Raw genomic sequence first — 19,609 nt, 5'->3', positions numbered from 1 at the left:
GGACCGGTCAGAGGGAAGTCATGCACTCAAGCGAGAGAGGATCTGCTTCATGCAGTAGCTAAGAGGACTTCTGATAGGGTTTAAATCAACCACACAAAATAACCTATATGCTGTGATCTGGTCTGTAATTTCTATTCCTTTCCATTTCGGACACCACAAATACATTAAAAAAATTCCTACTCGAGGGGCACCTGGGTGGCTCAGTGGGTTAAAGCCTCTGCCTTTGGCTCAGGTCATGATCCCAGGGTCTTGGGATCGAGCCCCGTGTTGGGCTCTCTGCTCTGCAGGGAGCCTGCTTCCTCCTCTCTCTCTCTCTCTGCCTGCCTCTCTGCTTTCTTGTGATCTCTCTCTCTCTCTCTGTCAAATAAAATCTTTAAAAAAAAAAAAAAAAATTCCTACCCGAGCCCAGATGTCCCCAAATATGCAGCAAGTCAACCTAAACAATATTAAGCCCCTAATACCTTCACATATTGGATCTTACACATGTATTCTCAGATGTTAATGTGTTGACTCAGCAAGTCCACAGAAAAAAACCAGCCTCATTAAAGGAAGGTTTAACAGTGCCCAGTGACAGAGAAGAAATCGGGAGGCAGCTTGACCTCACTTAACATGTCCAAGCCAGGAATGGTTATCATGAGAATGGATAAGAAGCTTCATGTCTTCTGATACTTCCTTATTTTATTACTATTTTTTACATTTTATTTAAGTCATCTCTACATCCAACATTGGGCTCAAACTCACCACCCTGGGATCAAAAGTTATATGCTCCTCCAACTGAGCCAGCCAGACCACCCCCCCAAAACTTCATTATTTTATAAATTTTGATTTCTTTATTTTAGTTTATGTTGCCCTCCACAATGGATATCTAGGAAGGTAATGACCATTCTGGCCATCTTTTCAGAGTAATCTAGTAAAAATAGGCACTGTGGCTTTTAGTTTCACATAAAATGAGTGTTCCGATCTCGGAACAATCAAAAAGCTATTTGACAGAAAATAAATCTGCTCTTCAACCACTTTTTTTGTCTGTCTTTACTAGTACTTGCTAGCTTTTCTTAAGAAAGTAGTATTTGTAAAATTATCACACAATCCTTTCAGCCGTGGCAGTTCGGATTAAATGCCTCTAAATGCCAAAGAATACTCCAAAATTCATTCCAAGAACTTCATCTCCTCTCTGTCTACACTCACTCTCCAGGTGATCTCATCAAGTCCCATGGCTCTAAATCACTCTACCTGATCATGCTACCCTGATCAACTACCAAATTTCTATCTGTCCCAATCCCGAGATTTATAGATCAAACTTCCTACTCAATACCTCAACCGGAATAAAATTAGAGACAGAAGTAACAGAAATAATAGGAAAGTCAGTACGCATCCAAACCAAATTCTTAATTTTTGCACTCTTGCAACCTGCTCTCCCGGTGTTCCAAATTTCAGCAAATGTTCAGCAAAACCCAATGTTGAGGCCATCATTTTACTCACACCCCACAGCCAATCCAAGTTCTCATCCCCCCACCTTTAAGAACAGATGGCGACCCCATCTCCCTGACACCACCCTAAGTGCCCCTCACAACCCTCTCTTGCCTCAAGTGTCACAATGGCCTACCTGGCCCCTCTGGTTGCCTCACTCTTGCCTTTCAAAGGGTACGTCACTTCCCTGCTCAAACCCCAAAAGGTTCCTATCAAATCTAGAATAATCTAGAATAAGATCAAGTCACTTAGTCAAGTCTTCTAGGTCTCTCCATTAAGTAGCCCCTGGCTAACCTCTTTACCTATCTCCTATCATTCATCCCCACCTTGTTTCCTCTATTTTAGCCCTTTCTCATTTCTTAAACACAAACATACTACTGCCTGAGGGCCTGTGCTGTTGCCCCAGACACTGCCTGGCGGCATTCCTGTCTCCACTACAGTACCACTGCCTCAAAGGACCTCCCTAACCACTGACCACGCCCCGCTTCACTTACCTGTGCTTCACAGCACCTGCTGTGGAGATGCTATGACATTATATCCATTTATTTAATATCTTACTCAAAAGTGAGCACCAATGATTTTTTCTAAGTAATCTCTACACCGAAGGTGGGGCTCGAACTGAAGACTCCGAGATCAAGAGTGGCACGCTCTAGCAGCTGAGCCGGCCGGGTGCCCCTGAAAGCAATGATTTTTGACTGTTTTTTTCACTGCTGTACCCCCTGGGCTTAGAACAGTACCTGGTATAACGTAGGTATACAATTAATATTTACTGAATGAAAGTTTACATGTTCCTTCTGTTAGAAGGCATAGGAGACAGAAGGCTAGTTTTAATTTTTTATTTGACTCTGAACAGAGGAGTTAATCTACTGATGTCCCAAAGGACGAACTGCACGGTAGATCGCCTGGATAAAACACAGGCAGATAATGAAGGGCCTCAAGAGGAAGAGGGTTTTGCCCTAGAACTGACTTGCTCTGGCACAAAATAATCATATCCCAAGACATTCTTCCAGAAATTTTTACAATGCCTTGCTTGAACCACATGTAGTATGATGGTAGCACATTACAGCAGTACTAAAACATCTTGTTCTGGAAGAGTAAAATGAAAATGCCCAAGGACCTTGTTTGGTTCATTCTTCACTGTATCCCAAAGTCTAGCACATACTAAACACTCAATAAACGCAGGTGGTTTAGTGAAAGCAACAGGTTTTGCTTTGGAAGGATATACCGGGCTTCTAAAAGCCAAAGAGATGATCAGATTTAAAAACAGAACTATGCTGGGGTGCCTGGGAGATTCCGTCAGTAAACCGTCTGCCGTGAGCTCAGGTCATGATTTCAGGGTCCTGGGACTGAGCCCTGCTTCGGGCTCCCTGCTCAGTGGGGAGTTTGCTTCTCCTGCTCCCTCTACCATGTGCTTGTGTGCTCTCTCTCAAATAAATAAAATCTTTAAAAATAAATAAATACAGGGGCGCTTGGGTGGCTCGGTGGGTTGGGCCTCTGCCTTCTGCTCGGGTAGTGGTCTCAGGGTCCTGGGATGGAGCCCTGCATCGGGCTCTCTGCTCGGCAGGGAGCCTGCTTCCTCCCCACCCCTCTCTGCCTGCTTGTGATCTCTCTCTCTGTCAAGTAAATGAATGGAATATATGTGTGTGTGTGTGTGTGTGTGTGTGTGTGTGTGTGTGTGTGTGTGTGTGTGTATATATATATATAAATGCATGCATTGAGAACCATCCTAACTAAACCCAATTCAGTTCAAAGACAAAGTTCTCGGGGCGCCTGGGTGGCTCAGTGGGTTAAGCCGCTGCCTTCGGCTCAGGTCATGATCTCAGGGTCCTGGGATCGAGCCCCGCATCGGGCTCTCTGCTCAGCAGGGAGCCTGCTTCCTCCTCTCTCTCTGCCTACCTCTCTGCCTACTTGTGATCTCTGTCTGTCAAATAAATAAATAAAATCTTAAAAAAAAAAAAAAAAAAAGACAAAGTTCTCTGCCCCAAAAACTTCAAACTGAAAGATATATTCCTGTTCACTTTAAAGACAAGTACTTGATTTGATAAGAAGCAGCAGCCAAACATAAAAGCCTAGTCTCAGGGCTCCTGGCTCAGTTGATTAAAGCATGTGATTCTTGATCTTGGGGTTGTAAATTTGAGTCCCATGTTGGGTCTACACAGAGATTACTTAAACATAAAATCTTAAAAAAACTAAAAACAAAAAACAAAAAAAAAGCCTAGTCTAGAGTTAAGTGAGAGAACACAAAAGTAGAATTCACAGGTGAGGAAAAGTAAGAGAACATAAATTGAGAATTCGAAAAAATACATATACATGTAACAAAGTTGTTTATACATACTTTCAAAATGTATTTTACATGTTCTTACTTCCTATAAGCATTATATGCATGCTAGGTCATTTATTTTCCTAAAAAAAAATTCTCTTTCTAGGAAATAAGAGAAATAGTCATAGCAAATCTGTATTAGGTACTTGCTACATGACGCACAGGACACTAGCTAGGCACTTCTCGTATATTACCTGCTACAATCTTTCAACGACCTGTGCTGTATTACCATCATCTTACAGTCAAGAAAACCAAAGACCTTAAGTATTTTCCTGAAGATTACACAGTAAGTAGCAAAACTGGGACCTGAGCCTAGTCAATCTGATTTCCGAATCCATAATCTTAATCACTATTTCAGATTTTCAACAAACTGAGGGGGAAATACACCAATGTGAGGGTTGGGAGATCGGCTCATTACTCAGAAAAGCAATCATACCAAGTCTTCATTGGCTGGACGCATATAATGAATGCCGCACGGACAAGGATGGGGAAGGGGTGGAGTGTTCTAGAGGTTTTTTGAGTAACTAAAACATAACAATTATCTTCTTGACTTTAGTCTTTGTGAAAAATAACCTTTAACAGCAACAGCATATTACGATGTTGTCCAGGCAGTGTGTGCGGAACACAGCTCCACTGTTGTTCTTTGGATCTCTAAGTGCAAAACCCAACCTTACATGGTACTGAAGACACAGGAAATCCTAGGAAAACAGGAAGAAAGTGCGGATCCAAACTGCAGTCCCTAACTCATCCTGCTATGTTATTCTCATTTTTATGCCTTCGCAGGTATCTTCCCCTACCGAGAACGTCCCCTCTAAGCCTTACAGAGTAACTCATATTTATCCTTTAAGACCTGGCTCTTCCCCCTTGCAGGAAGCTATCCTTTTCTTTCTCTCCACAGAGTTAATAAATTTCTCCCTTCTCTACCTGGGAGAAATGTACTACACTGTGTATTGTAGCATTTGTTAACATGATTATCTTCTTACTAGATTCACTACTTTCTGAGGCAGGAAAAAAAAAAAAAAAAACCCTTCTCTTTTCCTAACACCATAAGTACAGAAATGGAAATGAGATAAGCATCAGAAAAATGTCAGCCTGCTGAATGAGAGATGAATAGAAAGAATACTTGTTTTTATTTGTCTTTTTTCTTTTTTCAAGATTTTAAAAAAATGCATTTATTTGACAGAGAGAGATCACAAGTAAGCAGAGAGGCAGGCAGAGAGAAAGGAGGAAGCAGGCTCCCGTTGAGCAGAGAGCCCAACGCGGGGCTCGATCCCAGGACGCTGGGATCATGACCTGAGCCGAAGGCAGAGGCTTTAGTCATTGAGCCACCCAGGCACCCCTATTTGTCTTTTTTAAAGTAGGCTCCAGGCACAGGATGGAGATCAAGACCTGAGCTGAGATTGCGAGCCCAATGCTCAACAGACCGAGTCACCCGGGTGCCACAGAAAGAACACTTGCTGAACAGAATTTAACTGTGACTTTATCTACATTTATATAACATTTTTTCTTTACACACACAAAGTTAAATTAAATCTCTATTTGTAGTTTCAAGGTGATTACTCTTTTTTCTTTGATAGGTTTCTGAATCTAAACTTTAACTTCCTAAAGGGCTGTCACTTCACTTGGTCTAATCTGCACTTGAGATGTACATCCTCCAATCTTCTCTGAAGACCTTTATACTCCATGAAATATTTGTACCCTGGAATTATCATACATGACTGATTCAGTCCCCCATATCCTCAAATGTCAGAGTTAACGGCTTCTTCGTTCAAAGACAATCTTTACAATTCTCTCCATTAAGCACTATTAGGCTTCTTATATTAGTAAACATTTAAATTCTGGTGCTTTCATTTTCAGCAATGCTCAATTTAAAAAACCATATCATAAGGAATATCACCTCCATATTCTAAATAATGTCCCTTGTAACAAGAAACCAACAATATAGCTACTTTCTAATCTGACACTGTCCACCTGGGGTTTTAGGACAGTTAGGACCAAACGAGAAGAGTGATTTGGTATCAAGTGTGGAAGAGATAAAATGTAAAACAAGTCAAAAATTCATGATTTATTTACTGTGGGACTATAAGATATAACAAAAGATAAGTTAATCAGTTTCACTAGTGACAGAACTCACACTCATAATTTTAACTGTCAACTTTTTATAGAAGGCTAAATTCTACTTTACTAGTAATCACTTCAAATCTCTACATTTGATTTATCTTTGTAACAACAGGAATATGTACTTTCTTTTTCTACAATGTTTCTATCCTCATCATAATTGCCAATGGTTTGTAGTTAACAACTGAAGCAATGGTACGGACTTTCAATTGTCCACAATTAAACTTTCAAAATTCAAAACAATGTTATTTCATACCATCCAAATGAATTTAGACCAATTTTAGCTCCTGTTCAACATCACCAGTATTATCTGATTTCTCTGTGGTAATTAGATTCAGTTAGAAAATCAAGAACAAGAGCTCAAAAATGTTTTCAGCATCTTGTTACTAGCACTTAAAAAAAAAAAAGACTATAAGAGACACATTATTTCTCACTCGTACATTAGAAAAAAGCTGATAAGCTTTTCAGGCAAACACAGGAACTGTCTGCATTTTTCAATGCAAACATCTAAAAAGCAGTGAGGTGAATTCTATTCCGTTCATTTCTTATAGTTTGCAGAGGCAATCCTTAATCACACGTAAAAGGGATTAGAAGTAGTTTCATTCTACTTATCACTTTAATCTAAAAAGTTATATAGACCTAACTATGGAGAAATATTTCCCCATTAAAGTGTAAAAAGAATGCATACACTGAAGTATTTATGAATGAAATTATATAATATCTGAAAGATTTGCTTCAAAATAAGCAAAGCAGGGGAGGCGAGGTGGCAGCGAGGCCAGCAGGTAGGGACTCAGGGTAGTAACTGGGTGATACTAACTGCTGAAGCCAGGGGCTGAATACAGAAGAACTCACTACATTCGTCTCTTCATTTCTGTATGTTTGAAATTTCCCATGTTTAAAAAATGAACAAAATAAAATGGAAAAAGTACACAATCCTGTCGTCAACTTGCATATGTCTGAGAGCAAAGGACGAAAAGCTATGAAAAGCAAAACCAATCAATGCTAAAATAAATTTTACAGATTCTTCAAATATACAAAAGTTAGCTAACAAAGGCAACAAAACTCTTGAAATAACAAGGTTATTACATTTCTGTCATCACTTAAACCTATAATTTCCTATGTTGTGTCAACATCACGCTGCCATCAACCACCACCAATGAGACGGTCACTAAAATGCTGATCTCTAAAACATGAAATGTAAGATTGACAGTTATCGAAAAAAAAAAAAGATTGACAGTTATCATTTACTAAGAAGACAAATCCTAAGTTTGAAAATCTAACCTCTCAGTACAAAAGAATATAAACAAAACAAAACAAAAAAAATTACAGGTAATTTAAAGAAAAAATAATTTTAGGGGCACCTGGGTGGCTCAGTGCATTAAGCCTCTGCCTTCAGCTCAAGTCATGATCTTGGGGTCCTGGGATCCTGGGATCAAGCCCCGCATCGGGCTCTCTGCTCAGCAGGGAGCCTGCTTCACTCTCCCTCTCTCTCTCTTCCTGCCTCTCTGCCTACTTGTGATCTCTGTCAAATAAATAAATAAAATCTTTAAAAAAATAATTTTTAAAAATAGCAAAATAACTCAAAATAAAACAAAAATTACTTTCACTTCCCTCTTTTATGGCAACCAGGTTTAAGACATGTCATGCTTCCAGAAAGGCTGCCACAAAGTAGACTTCACAGCAGACATCAGGAAGATTATGTATTACTTTTAAACAACTCAGACCAACACACATAACTCAAAAAGCAATATGAAATTCTTAACTACAGATGCATCACCTACAGATATGTTAAAACTTCTCCAAGGTGTACAGGCAGTCATTCTGGCAGGACTAAATGTGGCCTGTTCTCTATTTGTAATTCCTGGAAGACTTAGGATAAAACCTCAAGTGGTACTGCTAATGTCATAAAGACACAATGCCTAGCAAGATATAGAGGAATAAAGTTATGCTCCATACTTTATTTTTTAAAGATTTTATTTTTATTTGACAGAGACAGCTAGAGAGGGAACACAAGCAGGGGAAGCCAAAGCGGGAGAGGGAGAAGGAGGCTTCCCACCGAGCAGGGAGCCCTAGGTGGGGTTCAATCCCAGGACCCCGGGATCATGATCTGAGCCAAAGGCAGTAACCTAAAGACTGAGCCACCCAGGCGCTCCTATGCTCCATATTTTAGAACACAACGCAAAAATATGACATGAAAATTGCTTTCGTTCCCTGATCCTTAGATTCTGAATAATTTCTTATAATTATTATAAGCATTATTTTTTAAATTATCAAGTATCTCATACAACCAAGACTATATAAATATGTATCTATATGCACAGATATACACTACATGCATATGAAAAACATATTATTTTAAAAACCCACAAATTTAGGGGCACCTGGGTGGCTCAGTGGGTTAAAAACCCACAAATTTACTATCCAAGTTAAAAATTAGAGAAAACATTAAACTTTTCACAAATTTCCATGACATTCTTACACAGAGGCCATGACAATAAAGAAGAGAGAAAATTGCACCATTTTTTCTTCAGATCTTTACATTATCTTAACGAATCCTGTAATCTGCGCTATCAAAACACCTTTCTGAATTTCTGGTTCTTTCGAAAACGCAGTAAGTATTTTAAATGCCCAGTACTAGATGCATGGGGGTCTGTCAAACGGCTGCTGCATTTTACCCCGAAGAGTTTCTTGCGCGCATGCACCGCCCCCAACCAAAAAAAGACATTAAAACTTTCGTTGCAAACTTACTACAGAAATACACTGAAAACAAGACAAGGAAGGCAACCAAAGTATGCCTCCTTTTCAAAAACACCAGATGACACCAAAGCACATTTCATAGTTACAAAGTTGCATACAGAGTGGAAGACTTCATAGCTTCCTAAGAATTAATAATGGCAAAAACTCTGCAGTTAAGTCATGAAACATCAACTTCCAGGAATATTCTTCCCTCCTTCTTGCCCTTCTGAAAACCACCCCCATCACAGAATCCTCAGCTTCAAGTGGATTAGAATCTGTCCAAGGACAGTGTCCATATATTACTCATCTGTGTGTCTCCTTCACAGAATTCAATCGATAAAGTTTGTTACACATAACACAAATCCAGTAAATGAGCTTCGGAAGCTTGAATCCCAATGTGAAACTGGAAAGAGGAGTTTAAGAATAAAAAGGAAAAAAAATAAAGCTATAAATATCTGAGCAATATGTTTTCTTACCACCTAATTCAGAATCCTGTACTAACATTGCAAAAATTAGTTTATAAAGAGTAAAAGACACGACCTTAAAGTTCTCCTTACTTTCAGCACACCAAAAATGGTCACAGAATCTTTTTCACCTAAAACTCACACCAACATCTTCATCTCCAAACAAAGCTCCATGTATTTTAAAAGGCTTTCAAATGAGACCTAAATATGAAAAGGTTCTACTTCATCACAATTTCAGTTCCTGAAATCGTCTGCATCATTTGTGTGACTGTGTTAAAAGCTCGTTTAGCAGTGAGGGCCTTTCATCAGAGTCTCAGAAGGATAAGTGACCCCAAAAAAACTTTAAGAACTACTAATCTGGCATATCAAAAATACTCTATTTTCCAGAGATGCACCATTCTGCAGTCTTCGTTCAAGCATTTCCCCCTCATAGTCACTGACGGGATCCTTACTGCAAAATTAGTCTTTAGAGACCTCCTTCAGCCCAGCCAAAAGCTCCAATATCCACAGGAATGTCCAGCAACAGTGACCAGATCCCCAAAACAGTTCACTCATAAATGTCAAAAGAAGATGCAAAAGAAGGCACCGTGGGTCACAGACCTGCGCGCTTTCACATGGGTAAACACACTTGCATGCTTCCGTGTAAACCTGCCCCGGACAGTAAATTCCCTCCACACTCAACAGACCTTTTAGGAAAGTTTTAGTTTCAATCCCAACACTGACTCGTCCTTGGCGCTGGACTTAACCTACCACTGCCACGGCAAGTGCCCTCAGAGGCACCCAGGTTGTCTCCACAGGGTCACCTCGATTATTCTCCCCCCAGGGCAGGGACCACTCGCTGAGTAACTGCTCGTAAACTCCATGAACACATCTGTGGGACGAAGGGGAGAAGATGCTCCCGCCCACAGACTTCAAGAGAGGCGGCTAGCCGTCCTCCAGCGGCCCCAGGCCGGCCGGAGCTGGGCAGACATCCTCCCCGCACGACACACGCCGAGCGTCAGATGCCGATTCCTCCACCAGCAATAACTAACCCGGTGTGGACGCCCGTTTCCGACAGGCCACCCTGCAGGGCCGGCCCAGGGTCGTGCACGCGTGCGACACAGCTTAGCCCCGGCAGCCGCACCGGCCAGGCGCCCGCGCCCCCCGGCTCCCCAGGAAGCCGGACGGTGCGGGAAGACCCTGCGGGGCCCGGGCGTGCGGCGAACGCACCGCTGGACAAGCAGGCACCGCACTGGGGCACAGCCTCAGTGTGGTCACCCACTCGGCGTGACCTTGGGGAAAGGATGTCGTCCTGCCTCCACTCCCCGCTCCGTGGCGGGGGAAATCGGGCACCGCACCGCGTGCGCACGGGCGCAGGACCACCCCGCAGCAGGCGCCGTTCCGAGCAGCCTCCCGCAGGAAGGCCGCCCGAGCCTCCCAGCCCGGCGGGGGCCGTCGGCTCACAGCCCGTCGGGGCTCGCGCTGGCACGACCGGCCGCCGCCCGAGGACGGCTCCCAGGAGCAAGACCGGCCGGGACGAGCGCCCCGTCCCCGCCGCACACACAGACGCGGCGCCGAGGGCGCTACCGCCGTGGCTCCTCCGCGCCGGCAGCAGCGGGCGCTCCCAGGCGGCGCAGGGCGCGGGCACGGCCGGCGCGGGGGGAGCAGGCGGCCGCTCCGGGAGGCGGCGAGGCGCGCGGGGAACTCCCGCACACTTGCACGGACCCGAGCCAACTCTCCCGGAACACTTTCCGCCCCGCGTGCACACACCCGCACACCGACTGCTCACGGCCACACTCGCCGTCCCCGTCCAAACACCCCAGGACACCCGCTCAACTCGCACCCCGGGCCGGACAGCGCGCGTCGGGCCGGCACCCCCGGCGCCCCCCCGCCCCGCCCCTGCCCCCGGGGCCGGGGGATGCTCCCGCCGCGCGCCAACTAACCTGTCAGGGGCCCGGGCGGCTCCGCCTCCGCCCGCCGACTTTCCCGCCCCTCCCCCAGCCCCGGAGCCCGCCCGCCAGGGACACCCCTTCCCCCCGCCCGCCGGGAGGGACTTCCCGGGCCGCTCAGGATCCCCTCGCCTCGCTCCCCTCCCCCACCCCGCCGCCGCTCTCCCGGAGGTCCAGGTCCGGGAGGTGACAGGGGCGCCCAGGCCGCCCAGGCTCGCCTCGCGCGCGGAACACTTAGGCCCGAAGCCTCCGCGGGCGGCTCTGCTCACCGTGTCAGAGGCCGAGGCCGAGCGAGAGGAGAGTGCAGGGAAGTGGGGAAGGGGGTTGGCCGCCAAGCAGGCTCCTCGGCGGCCCCGGGTCGGCGGCGGCTCCCTGCCGCTTGTCAGGAGGCGGCCCGCGGGGGCGCGGACGGGCGGAACCGCGAGCGAGGAGAAGGGCAAGGCGTGCGGCTGGGCAGGGGCCACCGAGGGGAGGCGGTCCCGCAACCCAAACGGGGATCGACTGCCCCTCCGCAAAGCGAACCCAAAATGGCGGCGGGAGCGGCGGCGGCAGAGCGGCGGCGGCGGCGGCGGCTCGGGAGGGAGGGCGGGCGCGAGCGAAGGGCGCCGCGCGCCCCCCCACCTCCCACCAGGCCCTGCCCGCGGCGCCCCCCCCCGCCCCCGACTCGGGCGGCGGAGCGCGCACGCCCGCCCGCACGCGCCGGACGGGCTCCGGGCTCGCCGCTCGCTCTCCCCCCCGACCCCCGCCTTCGGCCGCCTGGCGCGCCCGCCGGCCCGTCGGCGCTCGCTCGGGGGCGCCCGCTCGCACGGCCCCCCGCCCCCCCTCGGCCCCTGTCAGGACGGCCGGGCGCGGGCCCTCACGCGTACCTTCGGCGGCGCGAGCCCCAGCCTCCTCCTCCTCCACCGCCTCTTCTTTCCTCCCCCCCCTTCCCCGCCCCCACGGCCACCAACCGCCGCCACGGCCGCCGCCGCCGCCGCCGCCGCCGCCCCCCCACATGCCCTCCGCCCCTCGCGCGTGCGCCTCCCACAATCCCCCCCGCCGGACCGTTCCATTCCGGCCGCCGCGGGAGCGGGAGGGGGGAGGCCCGGCGCCTCGGCGGGGCCGCCGTGAGGGCTGCAGCCCGGGCGAGGGGCGGGCGGGGGCCCGGGACGACTCACCGCCGCGGCCGCAGCGCCGCGCCTCCGACGCTGGCTTCCGTGCTCGGCCGCCGGGCCCCGGTGGGCGCGTCGAGGGCGGCCCGGCTCCCCTCCGCCGGCTGGCGGGTGGACGCCGCGGCGGCTGCGCGCTGAGCAGCTTCCTGCCGAACGGCCCGAGCTCGCGGGGCGTTTGCGGGCAGCGTGGGGAGTGGGCAGCGCGGGGAGCGGCCGGCCCTCGGCGGCGCGTGCGGCTCGCGGCCCCGGGACCCTCGCAGGGGAAGGAGCCGGCGCTAGCGGGCTGGGAGCGGGACCCGAGCGCCCACCAGGTAGGGAGCGGGGCCGTGCGGCAGGCGGCTGTCCGGGAGGGGGGCTTCCTCCCGGGCTCCGCGGGGCGGACTTGGACCCGCCGGGAGCCCGCGCGCCCGTCGCGCTTCTTGCTTTGTGTGGTGAAGCCCAGCCCGGGGGCTCGGGGCTCACGGCCGGGCGCCCGCACGCTGCGCTGGAGCGCTCACGCGTGCCTCCGGGCGGGACCCGCTGCTCGGGGGCACCGGGGCCGGAGACCACGTATTCCTGGCTCCGCGCCGGCCTCGATCTTCCGTGTCTGGCGCGTCCTACAGAACGTTGTTTTGCTTCGTTCTTTATCAAAAAGAAACGGAAAAGTGGACGTAAAACTTAGTCACGTCCGAGTGGGCCTTCCGAGTCTGTGATCCTCTCCGCCGAACGGAGCGTGTTCCCGCTCGCAGACCCGGCGGGGCAGCTCGGCTGTGCGGTGCCTCCGGACGGTTCATGCGGCGGCGCGGACCGAGGCCTCGCGGATTTCGGCGGCTCCTGACGCTGCCTCCTCAGCACTCTGCACCGACGCGTCCTTTCTCTTGGAGGGAGAATGCGGGGGGACTCTGGCCTGTCCGAACCCAGGGTCTGCCTAATCTCGCAGTTTTCGTTTCCCCCAAAGGGTAAAGCAGAACACGTTCCCAGAGGGATCTGTCTCCTTGGGTTTCCCTTTCCTTCACTTCTGTGGACTTGCAGGGATCCAGGGAGCGGCTTGAAATCCCTGTCCTAGACTGACCTCAAAGCCCTGTTGAAGCTCTAAGGTTCAAGTAGACATACTCCCTTTCCACATTTCCATGCATGGGTCAGGTTGTGTTTGCTTAGTTTGTATTTTTGAAGGTAAAGAGAAAATTAGCTTTAATGATATTATATATATTTGGTTTTCCTAACCATGTGTTAAGTCTCAGCTCTTTCATGGGGCCCATCTAAGTTTGCTTTAATCTTTCTTTAATTGTATCCTATGTGCAAATGTGTTACCCTGCCAACATTTTAATTTTCTTAAAAGATTTTATTTATTTATTTGACAGATCACAAGTAGACAGAAAGGGAGGCAGAGAGAGAGAGAGAGAGGGAAGCAGGCTCCCCGCTGAGCAGAGAGCTTGATCCGGGCTTGATCCCAGAAGAGGCCAGGCTGGATCCCAGAACCCTGGATCATGACCTGAGCAGAAGGTAGAGGCTTTAACCCACTTTGCCATCTAGGCGCCCCCTACCAACATATTTAATTTGATGATAGGGACCAGGTCTAATACTCCTTGTGTATTCTTTTATAGCCCTAGTGGAACATAAGTAGTGGAAATGTTAAATGTTAATGTTCTTGTGAACCCCAGGATCACAAGAACTTTAGATACTTAAAATCTGAGAAGGGAAAGAGAATTAATATTTGAGGAATGCCGCGAGGGGAGAGCACGTGTTCCTGCTTAAATAACACTTTAGCATAGATCATCCTAATCCCCATATTACAGATGAGAAGCCTGAGGCTCCCAGAAGTCCAGAAACTTGGGATTTCACATTGGGTGTGGTGCTTGGGTGGCTCAGTCCTTTAGGCAGCTGACTTCTGCTCAGGTCTTGATCTCAGGGTCCTGGGATTGAGCCTGCTCAGCAGGGAGTCTGCTTGTTCCTCTCCCTCTGACTCACTCCTGCTTCTGTGTGTGCTTTCTCTCAAAAAAATGAAATCGTTTAAAAAAAAAAAAAAAAAAAGATTTCATTTTGTCCTAAAAACCTTTTTCACTATACCACATTATCTTCACAGTAAAAATTTGTCATCACCAGCATAAGTACATATGCTACGAAGAAAAGACACTTAATGGATTCCACTGCACCTACGTATAAAGAAAGTTGTTTGCTTTCTCTGCCTTCATCTTGCTTTCATCAATTGTCCGCTGAGTATAGACAAGATCTTACCCCGTTCTTTTGTATAAGCCCCAGTGTCTTCCAAGCTATATTAAGTACTCAGCAAAATGACCTTATTGAATGAATGAAACCTGAATTCCTTGACCCAAGGAAGGTATGGAAGGCAGAATCGTGGTCTCCCAAAGATGGCTGTGCCCAGCCCCTGGAACCTGTGTGTATATTACATGGCAAAAGGGAACTGAGAACACAGATGTTACTAAGTTTGCTAATCAGCTAACCTTAAAATAGGGAGATTATTCTGATTATAGTAGGCCCACTGTAGAAGGCCCACTTCCACAGGAGTTGTGGAAAGATGGGAGATGGGGCAGAAGAGTCACGACTGGATGTTGCCGGCTTTGAAGATGAAAGAGCAGCTTCTAAAATCTGCAAAAGTCCGAAAACCAGGTTCTCTGCTGAAGCGTCCAGAAAGCACGCGACTGCGCGTGTGCACTTGACTGAGGGACTTCTAAACCACAGAGCTGCCGGCGACAGATCTGGGTGGTTTTATACCACTAAGTTTCTGGTAATTTGGTGCAGCCGCTGGAAACTATGTGGAAAGGGAAGCGAAGGCCTAAGTAGGCTCCAGAACACCTGGCTTGGATTGTGGTTTTGTACTTTAATTCAAGAGTTTGTTTTGTTTTCAAGATTTGATTGATTGGAGGAGCATCTGGGTAGCTCAGTGGGTAAAGCCTCTGCCTTCGGCTCAGGTTGGTCCCAGGGTTCTGGGATCGAGCCCCGCATCGGGCTCTCTGCTCAGCAGGGAGTCTGTTTCCCCCTTTCTCTCTGCCTGCCTCTCTGTCTACTTGTGGTCTCTGTCAAATAAATAAATAAAATCTTAAAAAAAAAAAAAAGATTTGATTGATTTGAGAGAGCACAAGGGGGGGGCGGATTAGAGGGAGAGGAATAGGCAGGCTCCATGCTGAGCACAGGAGCCAGGGCGCCAGATGTGGGACTCCATCCTGGAACCCCAGGATCACAAGCTGAGCCGAAATCATGACGCCTAACTGCGCCACCCAGGTGCCTCCGTGCAAATGAGGCTGTGGTTCAGCTGAACATTAGCCCTGAGAACAGTGATCCGTGTTCCCGGAGCTGCCTGGATTTCCAGTATTTCCCTGCAGCTCTGCCTCCAGCACCAGGCTTCAAGGTGTAAATAGACAGCCGGGCTCCATGGTCCTGCCGTACCGCAGCAGTCTTAGCTAAGCTGCCTTCAGACTCAGCTGCTCGAACAGGAGCACTCAAACACGCTTTTCATGGTGCTTCCTTGCTGGGGTGCTGTCTCAGTACAGTACAGGTGTGCAGGAGAACTTCCTCCCTGCAAACTCCAAAATAAAGTTTCTAATGTTAAAAGAAATTTTTAAAGATAAAAGTCAACTAGAATATCATCATGGTTGACTTTATATGTGGTAAGTTGTGGAGAAATGCTATCTAAGCACAATAGTCTAAATTTCCTATCTAAGAAGGGAAGAACTCCGAAATTTTGGAGGTGGGGGTCCTACCAAGATTTTTTTTTTTTTAAAGATTTTATTTATTTATTTGCCAAAGAGAGAGAGAGCACAGGCGGGCAGAATGGCAGCAGAGGCAGAGGGAGAAGCAGGCTCCCCGCCGAGCAAGGAGCCTGATGTGGGACTCGATCCCAGGATGCTGGGATCATGACCCGAGCCGAAGGCAGCCGCTTAACCCACTGAGCCACCCAGGCGTCCCTTCTACCAAGATTTTAAACCACTGCTTCGGGTGATGGATTGCCTGTTGGGGAAGCGCGAATGGACACCCCGACTGCGCAGGTGCAAAGCCGAGCTGTGAAAAGTTGGGTAGAGCCTCAGTGGCGGTGGCACATAGTAGATTTAGGTGCCACAGTTATCTCCATTTTAGAAGTGAGGGAACAGCCTAATGGAGCTGAAGTAACGGGCTCGAGGTCACACAGCTATTAAGTAGGATTTCAGCGCGTGGATTCGAGAGTCGGCGCTTCTGACCATTCTGCCATACTTCGCGCTCTGTTTGTTGTGTCTGTAAATTGGAGATGTTACCTACATCATAGGATTGTCATAAAGGTAAAGTGAGTTAATTCACATAAAGCACTTAGAGCCCCCCGACTTACAGAAAGTGTTGGGGATATGTTAGCTGTTGCTGTCATTGGAGCCCAAGGTTATTCTTCGGTGCACTTGAGTCACTGGAAGAAAGAAAACATCAATGCAGATGTCTCTTCCTTTGCGTGGACCAGCACCGCCCTTTTCTTTCTTTTATATGTTGGTGCTGTCACTGCTCTCAGCTTGGTAAAAGTTAGATTACCAGAGGAGGGAAACATCTGGAAAACCTACTGGAGTGTCCTTGTTTTATAGGTAGGAAACTTGGCCTGAGAGAGAAGGAAAAAAAGACTTGTAGGGGCTAAAATCAGTGTCTTTTTCTGTAGGAAATGTTATGTGCAGGGTACTTGCGGTGCAAAGTAAAGGGCTCATCCGTCCTGACGTGGACTTAGATGCAGTGTTGGGGTGAGGACCCACTGCTTTTAGTTACTTATTATCAATCTCTAAAAGTTTGATGCAGCAGGGTTTTCTATCCTCAGAAGTATAATTCCTGCAGAAAATTACGTGTTAGCTTAAAGGATCTCACTAAGGGTCTGTTGATTTGATTTTGTAAAATTTACTCTTTGGGCGATAGCAACCTGATCCAGATTCAAAAAGTACAAAGCACACCTCCCTCCCTGTTCCTGCCCCCAATGGAACCCATTCCTTCTCCTAAAAGCAACCAGTATTCTCAGTTTTTGTATATCCTTCAAAATATGGACCTTTTTACAAACAAATTGTGTGTGTGTGTATATATATATATATATATATTTTTTTTTTTTTTTAAAGATTTTGTTTATTTATTTGACAGACAGAGATCACAAGTAGGCAGAGAGGCAGGCAGAGAGAGAGAGAGAGAGGAGGAAGCTGGATCCCTGCTGAGCAGAGAGCTCAACTTGGGGCTTGATCCCAGAACCCTGGGATCATGACCTGTGCGGAAGGCAGAGGCTTTAACCTACTGAGCCACCCAGGTGCCCCTATATATATATTTCCCCCCTCTTTTACACGAGTGATAGCTAACTGTACACCGTATTCTGTGCTTTCTCTCCCTTACCTAATGCATATGGAGGTTTTCCTTCATCAGGTGCAGAGGGCTCCTAGGCTGTGTTGTTAAGCAGTGGTGTGGCTGTGGTGTAGCATCGTAGGGCTGTGCTGCTTGCCCACTGGTGACAGATACTTAGATTCTTTTCATCTTAAGGTTAGAAACAGTGTTGCAGGTGAATAATCTTACATTCATGACAATCTGTTTTCATTACGTCGCTGTAAAAACGGTTTTGGTTAGGTCTCATAAAAAAAAAAAACCTTTAACATGGACACCTTACTGAAGTGTGGACAGTTTTTATTATATGAACAATATTAATATTACTAATTATTGTTAATAACATTACAAATCAAAGTAAAAAAAAAAGTTACCAGCAACATGAGCACCACCATGGACCAGGTTATTTTCTGTCCATCCTTTAAGTGTTCACGCATCCGCACTTCAGAACACTAATCTAAATGCACCTTTGGGGGGGGCGCCTGGGTGGCTCAGTGGGTTAAAGCCTCTGCCTAAAGCTCTGGTCCCAGGGTCCTGGGATCGAACCCTACGTCGGGCTCTCTGCTAGGCAGGGAGCCTGCTTCCCCCCCTCTCTCTGCCTGCCTCTCTGCCTACTTGTGATCTCTCTCTCTGTCAAATAAATAAATAAAATCTTAAATGCACCTTTGGGTTGAGCTCAACCTAGCTGTGTCCCCGGCCCTAAAGCTGGGGGGTGTTACAGCTGGGCCTACAAGTTCGTGTAACATGCCTTCTGCAAAGCCTTCAGAAGCCTCTCCGATGTTTCACCAGTCTCACGTCCGGGAATTTCTCAGGTTCAGTTTGTTGATGAGGATCTAGGGTCCCCCCAGCCTCAGACGCAATCCTGGGTCCTCCCTGTCCCCTCCCTCTGCCTGCTCCGTTAGGAGAGTCGGCCCATCGCACCGGCACTCACTCCCTTGCCCTAGGACAATGAGTGCAGGTGGTTTGCAGCAAAGACACCTAGTTTGTGCTTGTTCCAAGTTGTCATCAGTGTGTTTCAAGGAAACACCTTTCTTTACTTTGAGAGCCCAAATGTGGGGAAGTAGATATAATGAGGATTACAGAAAGCAGCATAACAAATTCTGTTTTTTTGAACCGAGATTATGAAAGCAAGGAGAGTAGTTTCCATGAATCAAATTTCTTCCCTAGGACTCAGGATCTAGAACAATCTTTCTCAGCCTTAGCACTCACTGTTGACATTGGAGGCTGGGTGACTTGTTGTGGGAGACTCTTCTGTGCATGACAGGATGGTCAGCACAGTCTCTGGCCTCCACTCACTGGACGCCACCACCACTCCCCCAACTCTGACTACCAAAACCATGTCCAAAACTTTCTAAATGTCCCCCAGGGGGCAAAACTGCCCCAGTTGAGAACGACTGGTGTGGAAAAAGAATTGCCGGGGCTTCCGTCCGTCCGTCCGTCCGTCAGACGCCCCCACTCAGGTCATGGTCCCGGGTCCTGGGCTCGAGTCCCAGGTCGGGCTCCCTGCTCAGCGGGGAGCCTGCTTCTCCCTCTCCTCCCCCTCATGTTCTCTCTCGCTGTCTCTCACTCTCAAATAAATAAATAAAATCTTAAAAGAGTTGCTGATCACCAGGACATCCGTCTTGCTTCAGTAGAGAGTAAATCATGGCAGACTGATCAATCCTTCTTGTCTGAATTCCTTGAATGGTAAATCAAAATAACGACACGACATGCGTCGCATCTTCAGTAAAGTAAGGCATTTGATAGTCTTCGTATGGCCTTTTGGGGAAGTACGTCCTGAACGTTTAATTGTTTGAGTAACCATACCCAAAGACTCCATGTTAATTCAGTTGAAATTCCCTTTACCGTTAACATCCGCGCACGAGTTCTCATTCTTAGCTGCACATGGGAATCAGCTGGGGGACTTTGAAAACTGCCAGTGTCTTAAGTCTCCCTGCAAGAGACTGTGATTTAATCAATCTGAGAAATAGTCTGGGCATCAAACGTTTAAATTATGGGCGGACCTCATCTCGTGGTGCTGGCCTGTGGGGCACGCGGCCGCTGTTGGGTTTTTACAAATGGAAGGTTTGGGGCCACCAAGTGTCGGCGCTCGTGTTCCAACAGCAGCTGCTCTCTTCCTGTCTC

The 19,609-nt window shown here is 47.8% G+C and overlaps 2 protein-coding genes and 1 long non-coding RNA gene across 6 annotated transcripts in view; 2 read left to right on the top strand and 1 right to left on the bottom strand.

The window, feature by feature from the left end:
* The window catches only part of ASH1L (ASH1 like histone lysine methyltransferase), a 193,359-nt gene extending 181,366 nt beyond the window's left edge, over window positions 1-11,993 (bottom strand). Inside the window, exon 1 of one of the 4 annotated variants that reach the window (XM_047703838.1) lies at window positions 11,900-11,993. The gene's annotated coding sequence lies outside the window, so the exon portion shown is untranslated. Of the gene's footprint in view, window positions 1-11,302; window positions 11,427-11,899 lie in introns of those variants that run through there. The other 3 variants (XM_047703836.1, XM_047703840.1, XM_047703837.1) reach the window with 3 other exon arrangements.
* On the top strand, window positions 1,636-4,729 carry LOC125085472 (uncharacterized). Its single transcript, XR_007122943.1, has 3 exons — window positions 1,636-2,214; window positions 3,894-4,073; window positions 4,571-4,729. It is a non-coding gene; the product is annotated as an uncharacterized LOC125085472 (long non-coding RNA).
* The window catches only part of DAP3 (death associated protein 3), a 33,197-nt gene continuing 25,312 nt past the window's right edge, over window positions 11,725-19,609 (top strand). Inside the window, 1 exon segment of the mRNA XM_047703842.1 lies at window positions 11,725-12,495. Within this exon segment, the coding sequence (XP_047559798.1) occupies window positions 12,028-12,495 (468 nt within the window). The 5' untranslated portion in view covers window positions 11,725-12,027.

Source organism: Lutra lutra, chromosome 15 (genome assembly GCF_902655055.1).
Source record: "Lutra lutra chromosome 15, mLutLut1.2, whole genome shotgun sequence".
Lineage (NCBI taxonomy): Eukaryota > Metazoa > Chordata > Mammalia > Carnivora > Mustelidae > Lutra > Lutra lutra.
This window is presented reverse-complemented; position numbering and strand designations above follow the sequence as displayed.